This window comes from Rousettus aegyptiacus, unplaced genomic scaffold, assembly GCF_014176215.1.
Source record: "Rousettus aegyptiacus isolate mRouAeg1 unplaced genomic scaffold, mRouAeg1.p scaffold_m13_p_2, whole genome shotgun sequence".
Classification (NCBI taxonomy): domain Eukaryota; kingdom Metazoa; phylum Chordata; class Mammalia; order Chiroptera; family Pteropodidae; genus Rousettus; species Rousettus aegyptiacus.
The window spans coordinates 30,018,511-30,028,665 of NW_023416295.1; the positions used below are offsets into that span (position 1 = coordinate 30,018,511).

At 37.4% G+C, this 10,155-nt stretch overlaps 1 protein-coding gene across 1 annotated transcript; it reads right to left on the minus strand.

Annotated features, from left to right (window-relative positions):
* Positions 1-265: 265 nt before the first annotated feature.
* Positions 266-2,290, minus strand: LOC107505188 (elongation factor 1-alpha 1-like). The gene is given in 3 exon segments (XM_036235843.1): positions 266-465; positions 468-857; positions 2,284-2,290. Coding segments are annotated over 3 exon segments (597 nt in total).
* Between the last annotated feature and the right edge of the window lie 7,865 nt (positions 2,291-10,155).

A 10,155-nucleotide genomic window follows, 5' to 3' on the forward strand; every position in this document is an offset into this window, starting at 1 on the left:
TAATGGGTCCCAAAATTCTGTGACAGAGTTTTTTGTCAAGTTGTTTCCATTTAAAAATATTTATTTTAAAAGCTACTAACTTAAATCAGCGGCTCCCTCTCCCAACACAGACATGAAATGGTCCACGAAACATTCTCCTTTCCTCTGAAGGTTTTACAATACATTTATCATTAACCAGTCTTTTACTATTAAACTTAAATGGCAATTGAAACAAACAATTCTGAGGTCATTCTTCCACCGCCGATGAAAACTGAGGCGGCAGGTATTAGGGATGATATATGCATTTAGTGTTCTGAGCTTTCTGGGCAGATGTGACTTTGCCAGCTCTAATAGCCTTCATGTCCATTGCTTTGATGACACCCACAACAACCATCTGTCTCATGTCATGAACACCAAAATGACTCAGAGGAGGATAGTCAGAAAAGCTCTCAACACAAATAGGCTTACCAGGAACCATATCAATGCAATGGTTTTGTGGCCTTTTTCCAGCTTTTTCCCACAATAATGATCAATCTTCTTTAGCTCAGCAAACTTGTAAGCAATGTGAACTGCATGACCATCCAGCACAGGGGCAGGTCCAGCACTGATTGGTTTTGGATAGTTCAGGATAATCGCCTGAGCCATGAAGCCTGCTACTTGCATTGATGGATTATTTTTGCTGTCACCAGCCACATTGCTACAATGAACATCTTTGACAGACATGTTATTGACATTGAAATCCATATTGTCCCCAGGAAGAGCTTCGCTCAGAGCTTCATGGTGCATTTCAACAGACTTTACTTCAGGTGTAATGCTGACTGGAGCAAAGGTGACCACCATGCTGGGTTTGAAAACACCGGTCTCTTTGAATACTTCACCTAATCAAGAATTGTATTATACATATGACTGTTAGGTTAATGTTGTGTGCAAGTAACAGAATATCTAACTTAAAATATTTCAACCAATAAGGACATTTTACTATCTTATTTAACAAAGAGTCCTTAGAAAGGGTGCCTCTAGGGTCATTGAATTCAGCAACTCAGTGATATCACCACGTTCTCAGGATTTTTAACCTTCTATCCATCCCTCTTTTAGGCTAGCACCCTTCCTAATTACAAGACGGCTGCCCCTTATTCAAATGCAAACATAAATGAGCCCAGCAAAAGAGCACAATTCCTTCTTGTGTGCCCTTTTTTAAGAGTAAAGAAATTTTCCATATGTCCCCAGCAGACTTGTCATTTCATCATAGTCAGAATTGTTTTTGCAAAACCTTGTCACGTGCCAATCTAAGATAAGAAATATCACCTTTGCCCCTTCTTTCACACAGCTAGAAACTGGGACTGGTCTCCCTGAAGCATGTGGCTATATAGAAGAGAAAAGACAGCTTCCAAAGAAAGAAGGAAAGGATTATGGGTAGCAACTATATAAAACCATCAAAAGACAATAAAAAGAGGAGGCATAAAAAAACCCCAACAAACTTCAACCTCCAGAGCAGCGGCCCCCAACCTTTTTGGCACCAGGAACTGGTGCTCCTATGAGAATCCAATGCCTGGCGATCTGAGGTAGAGCTGAGGCTATGATGTTAGCACTGGGGAGCAGCTTCAAATGCAGATGAAGCTTCAATTGCTTGCCTGCCACTTACCTCCTGCTGTGCAGCCCTGTTCCTAACTGGCCATGGACCATGAACTGGTACTGGTCTGTGGCCTGGGATTTGGGGACTCCTGCTTTAGAACACGTAGGCCCTGGGAGTACACTTATGTTATGGAACCATAGCAGCACTTGTCTTAAGAGATTAATGGGTAGGTGCAGGGGACAAAGTTTTGCATTCCTTAACAGGTTATAGCATATGAACTAGCCTCGAAGCCATGGCCCAGAGTGTTCGTTCCCTTGTAATATGTTTGAGAGAAATGATTAACTCAATCATTTCTTAACTACTATAAGTACAACCTCTAATGAAAAAGAACAAATTGGTCATTTATTTGTTTTATTGAAATTAAAATTATTCTCATTTCAAATTAATAGTCTTTATTGAATTGCAGAAGATAAAAATTACATTCTATCCAGTCAGCTAGCTTCAACTTTTCATCACAAATTAGACAGAAATCTTATGCCTCCCTTGCAACACTTCTAGCACAGTGCTATGAATGCAAGGTACTGAATAATATTGCAATTGCAAATTAATTAATTCACTCAGGAAATCTCTGGAGATATCTGCTCCCTCTCTAGTACACTGAAAAGAATACTCAAGGATTAAACATTTTCATAAAGGCAATGTATATCCTTATACTTTTGCTTATAAATTACCTGCCATGGGATGAAGTGGTTTCCATGGTAAGCTGAGAAGATCAGTATGGCAGGTTGCTATCTTGGTTTTGTTTCTAAGATTAAGATTTCAAAAGGCTATACACAGTAGTGGAGAGGTAATTGGGACTAGTACAAAAGTGGCAGAGATGGATGCTGGGTTGCCAAAAATAAATGTCTGTTACGTTTTCTGTGTGCCATGGTACTGTGCTAAATCCTGTATATGCAGCAATGATTTAATCTTCCTGCAACCCCATTGTGTGGGTGCTATATTATCCTAATTTTACAGATGAAGAAAATAGGGTATAGGTTAAGAAACTGAACTAAAGGTATACTGCTAGAAAGTGACATAGTCCAAATCTGTCTGACTCAAGTGTTTACATTCTTAACCACTGCACTGAGAGACCAAATGGTTGTCAAGGTCTAGCTGGATTTAAATATTTTGAGTACAGTCCCTTACTACATGTCTTGATTTGGGCCTTCCTTTTTAAGCATAAAAAAAAAAAACAAACAAAACAAACAAAAAGACATACAACCAATCATTAATATTCTATACCTTTTAAATTCTACAGCTGTGGTTCTCCAAGTGTGGTCCCCAAACCAATAGCATCTGGCATCACCTGAGAACTTACTAGAAATGTTTGGTCCCCAGCCAAGATCCACTCAAGAAAAGTTTCTGGAGGTAAGCACAACAACTCTGTTTTAACAAGCTTTCCAGGTAATTCTGACACATGTGAAAGTTTAAGAAGCATAGTTCTAGAGAGAATGTATATGTATATTGTTCAGACCTCCTCTGTCCTACAGAGCATCACAGCAGCTCATAGGTGGCTGAGGTCCATGCTCAGTTTTTCTCTCTAGTCCTATGTTATTTCGCAATGTCTTCACTGTTGAGTTCTGCTGACAGATTAATGTATCTTGAAGTTTCACAGTCGTTGTTGCTATGCTTGTTGATGGGGGTTCACAGACTTCAGCAGAGTGCTATTTTCTTCTTTTTACTCCAATTTCATGTTGCTTTCTACTTTTCATTTCCATTTTCCCATTTTTTCCCCCAGATTTTTCCTGAGCATTTTGTGCTCTGGATGGTACATTGTGCTAATCTACCTCCTTTTCCTCTCTTGTTTTCTCTCATGGTAGGATGAACTATTAATAACACCTCAGGAAACTATCAATTTGGCAGAAAAGTACTGGGTTCTTAGTAGTGTCAAAATGAAGACACTTCCATTTGTAAGCAATTCCCAAAAATTCCTAAAAATATCTTTCCATACTTTCTCTTTCCTAAGAACAAGAATCATTGGATTTCTCACTAAACTGAAAATGCTTTGAGTTTATACCAGTTACCCGCTGCTGTGAAAAGTGATAATCTTCCAAAGCAATCACCTCTTTTTAAAAAATTGTGGTAATATACACATAAAGTTTACTTTTTAAACCATTTGTTAGTGTATAGTTCAGTGGCATTAAGTACATTCACATTGTTGTGCAACCATCACTGACTCAACTCCAGAACTCTCCTCATCTTTCAAGACAGGTAAAAGAAATTACAACTTGAAAATCAGGCTAACACTTCTCAGACAGACTCTCTCTTTTGGCTCTGTCTCTGTTCAAAGAACCAAATGGGTATTAGTCATGCAGAACCTCACAAAGCAGAGTTTCTAGAGCCTTTATAATGTGACTTGTTGAATTGAGAGTTTGGGGACCAGCAGAGCCAGGGACCCTTCTGTGTATCCATCTTGGCATTGGTCTTTGTAATGTCCAACAAGTGAGCCTGGAATCTTCCGACGTGTTTCATAGTTTGGGGGCTTTGAAGCAGAGCTTTAACAGCAGGAAACTGCCCTGCAGAGAGGCCTTAAGAAGTACAACAGCGGCTGTAGATTTGCAGTAGGCCTTGCAGTAACAGAGGGAGGAAGGATCATACAGCTTTAGGATGAACCACTAAACAGAAAAACAGAAACATGCTGGACAGCTGCCTCAGTCCATGGGTGTGACAGGGGTTCAAAATCAGCTGTCCATGGAAATTCTGCTTTCACTGAAATGTGCTTCCCTTACAGGGACTCCCTAGTCCTTAAAAACCAACCAACAAACAAACAAAAAACTTTTGCTATCTTTCTACTGTCTGTAAGTAAAGTGAACTCATTTCTCCTTTTAAGGAATTTCCACCTTCTCAGTCTAGTAAGTCAGTATTTCTACATGTCAGTTTTGTGCCATATATCATGTTAGCCTCTTTGACGGATAGAAGGATGATGGTCCTTATGTTCAATGACTTGTTAGTCACTACTTTTTCTCTCCCTTTTGGTACCAGGAAAGTCTTTTTGACTAGTTTTTCTAAATAACCTCAGTGCTATGAAACTCAGTAAAAATAGCTACTTTTTTTTGAGTGATATCAAGCATTTTACACACATATTTATAATTTTCGATCCCCAGAGAGAATTATTCTTCCTGTTTTGCAGATGAGGAAACCGAGGTTCAAATAAGTTAATTTCCCAAATTATAAAAATAGTGAATCAGAGGTAAAAACTGGCCTGCTGGGTTTTTTTATTATTATTTAATAAAGTTTTATTAGAACACAGCCACACTCATTAGTTTACCTACTGTCTACTAGCTCCTTTCATGTTACAACAGCAGAGTTGAATAGTTATGACAGAGATCTTATGGCTCACAAGGCTGAATGTATTTATTCTATGGCCCTTTACAGGAAGTTTGCTGACTCCTGACTTAGTCCAACCTCCTCAATATATAGACGAGGACACATTTCCAGACCCTTGGCTAATATTTCCCTAAGTCTTATCAAGTTTCATACTTCACTTCAATATATGAACACATGCTTTAGCCAGAACTCACCTTCGTTTCCTATGTACCTTACACCGTTCTCAAGACAAGCACATATTTGTTTCACATGTTGATATTCTCTTTTAACATAAAGTCTTTTGTCAGCTAAGCTAATTTTCTTTTTCTTTTTTTTGTTAAAAATTAAATTTATTGGGGTAACATTCGTTAATAGTATTACATACATTTCATGTATACAACTTTACAATAAAACATATATTTGACCCCCTTTACTCTCTTTTTCCTCACCTCACTGCCCCCTCCTCCTCTGGTAACCAACACTCTTGGTGTCTGTATCTCTGAGTTTGTTTGTTCATTTGCTGGTTTTTGGTATATATCCTGTATATGGGTGAAGTCATATGGTTCTTTTCCTTTTCTGTCTGACTTATCTCACTTAGCATGATACTCTCAAGATCCATCCATGTTGTCACAAATGGCAGCATTTCACTTTTTATGGCTAATATTCAATTGTACATATGTACCCCCATCTTCTTCATCCAATCATCTGTCAAGACTCTCAGGTAGTTTCCATGTCTTGGCTATTGTGAAAAATGCTGCAATGAACATAGGGGTACATATATCTTTACAAATAAGTGTTTTCAAATTTTTCAAGTAGATGGATTGCAGGGTCATAGAGTAGTTCTATTCTTAGTTTTTTGAGGAGCTTCCATAGTGTTTTCCATACTGGCTGCACCAGTTTTGATTCCTACCAGCAGTATGTGTGGGTTCCCTTTTTTTCATATCCTCTCCAACACTTACTATTTGTCTTGTTGATAATAGCCATTCTAACAAGTGTAAGGTGGCAGCTCATTGTGGTTTTAATTTGCAACATAACTAGTTATGTTGAGTATCTTTTCGTATATCTAATGGCCATCTGTAGTTCTTCCTCAGAAAATTATCTGTTCAGGTCCTCTGCCCATTTTTTAATTGGATTGTTTGTTTTTGTTATTGAGTAATTAATTTTCTGAATTAATATTTTACTCTCTAAGTCTTTTTCAAAACTTTTTCAATTAAGAGTTATTGTACAATAAATAACCTACCTTGGCTATTAGTGTGTACAATTAAAATGTGTTTGAATACCATAAAGTTTGCTTTTCACAGTAAAAGACCCAAATGTAGCTAAAACCTATAATTAAACTATAGGGTATTACTTAAATAAATATTTAAAAATTTAATCAAAAGCACTTATGAAATACCTCCAGTTACAAAGTCCTGTCCTGGGCTTAGATATTAAAAATGACCAAGACCCGCTTACAGCTCATACCTTTGAAGAGCTAGAATCCTTTGGGGGAAATAGACATATAAGCAGAAAACTGATATAAGGAAGACTCCAGGTAATGATTACAGTAACCATTCTTTCCCATTAAGAGTTATTATCTGAATTTCAGAATTCATTATCTAAAAATATTAATATGCCATCTAAAGCCTCTTAAACTATACTTCCATTAAAACAAATTTCTATTATGCGCATCACCCCCAAGAGAATCCTTTGGCTTTAACTAAATGTTTTTAAATAGAGGAATATTGCTTTTTCCTCCAGCTTTATTGAGATATATTTGTTTAAGGTGTAAAATATGTTGATTTGAGAGGAATGTTGCTTTTATAAAACACAATGCACCACTAGGTAAAATAATAATGCTAAACTAAACTTCTGTTATCTATAGCTGTTATTTTTCAGGATTATGATTTTATACCTCGTAGATAGAAATCTATGGAACAAAGAACAATGTTATAGTGGTATTTTGCTCTATTGAATGGAAATCCAATTATTTTCCCCTTGACCCCTACATTTTTTTCAAACTGCCCCCACCCTCTTTCTTATTTCTTTAAAGAAAACACTTCATTCTAGAAGTCTTTATCCTTTTCTTATAAATATCCATTAATTTCTTATATCATTCCAAAAAAAAATGTTAAATCTGAGATTCAGTAACTTAAACATTTGACAGTTCTAAGGTTATAACATATTCTTATTCAGCAAATGTACATAGCGCTTTATATTTAAAATGTATCCTTCATCCTTGTGAATGACTTTCTCTACAAGAAAACCAACATACAACCCAAAAGATTATTAGTTTTTTGCTTGGTTTTAATAGTGAGAGATAGCAGAAACAGAATTAAAAATCTGGATTGCAAGGATGAGGTTATGTTTTCTTTCGTTTTGTAGCAATGGAGACTGAGCTGGTGAAAAAGGGTAATCAGGTTGAAAATACTTATTTTGTTTTTGACGATCTATTCTCTGTTTCCTTGGAAACAGAGCTGGCAGCCAGAATTGCTGGCATTATGTTTTCTTTTCTTTTCAAGCTTTGAAGCAGCAAAGAAAAGGTGAGGTTTTATGATTATAATCTGTAGATCAGAATTATTTTCAAATAAGTTAAGAACAAATATTTATTGAATGCCTATTACCAATAAGGTAATAAGAGGTAAAACTAACTGGTTTGGGAAAGGGCTTTAAATGAATTGATTGAAATAAATTTTAGTTTGGAACAGTCAATCTATTATATATTTGTTTTGTTTTGTTTTAGAAAAAGAAGAAATAAAGCTTATTTAAAAAACTATATTGTGAGGGTAACACACTGAGGCCAGTACAGTTTAGTGAAATTAATTTTAGAAAACAATTAGATTCCCACACTAGAGAGCACAATTCCTTCTTCCTGTGTACAAAAACTCAGTAATACGATGGTAGTTACAATGTGTTTAAAAGACAGTCTTGGCTTCCAGTTAATAAAGCAAACAAACAAAAACTAAATGGAGCTTAAACAAACCTAAACATTTTTCTGAAAAACCGTTATGCTAATGAAGATACCAAATATTTGAAATGAAGGATGATTGTCAAACGATTATAATATGGTCTTTGCCTTTATGAAAGGTTGCATTAATTTAATTAAAAAGCCACACCTTTAGGAACCCTGAGACGAGATGGCAAGAGCTACAGGTGAGAACTTTTCTTTTTTAAAATTAACAAGACCTAAGTATATTTATATGCTTTGGGGGAAGGAGGATAGAATGAGAAAGTGACAGAGACTTTAACCTGACACAACTAATTTCTTAAAGATAAAGGAAGGGGTGTGAGCTAAAGCACAACTGCTTTTGGTGTCCTCTAAGGCAGGGGTCTCCAACCCCTGAACCGTGCACTGGTGCTAGTCCGTGGTCTATTAGGAATAAGGCTGCATAGCAGGAGGTGAAGCAGGCAAGTGAAGCTTCATCTGTATTTGCGGCTGCTTTCTAGCACTAACATCACCACCTCAGCTCCAACTCAGATCATCAAACATTAGATTCTCAAAGGAGCACCAGTCCCTGGTGCCAACAAAGGTTGGGGACTGCTGTTCTAAGAACAGTAAAGTACAATAATAATACTTACCATGTGCCAGGCGTTGTTCTGAGCACTTTAGATGTACTAACTAAATTAGAACTGAATGGAGATAATGAACTTGGGAATTAGGAGTTGAAAGAATGTGTACCCGAAAATCAAAATTATTTCTGTGAATATGAATATGAATACAATTATGTACTAACAATCTGCTAAAAGAAAAAGAGATGGTGTAGGGAGCTTAAGAAGTGGTGGATTGAAGAACAGAAAGTTGACCAAGGACATATACATGTATTTCTTTCCGAACAGTTATTCAAATAATTTTGTCATTTTCTCCAACAGTGCTCAGATACATTAGTGTTAGAGCTCAAAGCTAGACTATATTTACCCAAGGGTGGAAATCTGTAAGCAGGGTGGGATTGAAAGACAAGAGTTCGGGCAGTTGACAGCACTGGCAGAGGGTGGTTAAGTGATGCTCAGTAGGGTATGTTAGATAAGGTAGTAAAGCCAGGAGGAGGATAATGATGGATAGGAAGAAAGAAAGTAAAAAGTAGGAACACAAGTATTACAAACATAAGGAGTCCATTGACTATCCTGTTCATTTCTGAGTGGACAATCATGGCAGTAGGTTGCCACACTCGTGAAAGCCACTAGAAGAGTAAACTCTGTCATCTTCAAGTTCAGGGTTTTCTCTGGGTAGCAAGAGTCCTCAGGCAGGATAGAGATCCTTGCTACTCAAAGTATAGTTCATCGACCAGCAAGCATCGCTGGCATAACCTAGGAGCTTGGTAGAAATGCAGAATCTTGGGTTCCACTCCGGAACTCCTGAATCAGAATCTGCTTTTAAACAGAATCCTCAAGTAATTCATATGTACATTGAGTTCGAGAAGCACTGAGATGGATGAGAGAGTGTAGATTCACCCTTGCTTTACTTGTGCTGGTTATGATATGTTAGGAGAAACAAGGAGCATTCTGTCTGTGATTTATTTTCTCTAGCTCCCGGACTCAATGTGTTTCTTTTGTTTATGTATAACTGAAGTCCTTTCCTAAATGATTTGTCATCCTTGGTGCTAACTCCTCTCTAATTCTATCCTACACCTCAAGTGCTTTCACATTTAGGTGCTGTATAAGGTAAAATTTTTGTTTTAAAATTCTTCGATATTATGTATCATAGTAAAACTTCCTCTGCACAGAATATCAGCCTCAGTGAAATGGAATTTAGTCAATGCCAAAAATAATTCTAAGAATTTTGAAGTTAGACACACACACACACACACAGTCCAACTTCTCCATGGATGTATGCACAGGTGGCTCAACTTGCTCCCTAAGGCCAAGCCAGTACGAGCACCAGAAAGCACTTCATCTAAGATACGTATATATAACAAGCACAGCGAGAAACCAACTAAGCAAGGATAACACACACTCAAATAGTTGCCAGAGCATCACACAAGTTTAATCATACCAGATCCCGATGGATTTCAGTCCTAGCAGACCACCTGGCGGTGCTGGCGGAGGCAAGACACTGTATTAAGCGGTGACCTGACGATGCTCGGATACTGTCGATCTGCGATGGTTTATCAGCGGAGGCCTCGAGCAGTCAGGAACCAAGAGACAGAGGAACATAGTCCCGGGAGGACAGGGACCACTCTTTCTAAGTCTGCATTAGAATCCCTTTTGCTTTATACTCTATGATGGCATCTTTGGTGTCTTATCAGCCAGCTGCACGGGTGTCTGTTTATCTTACACAC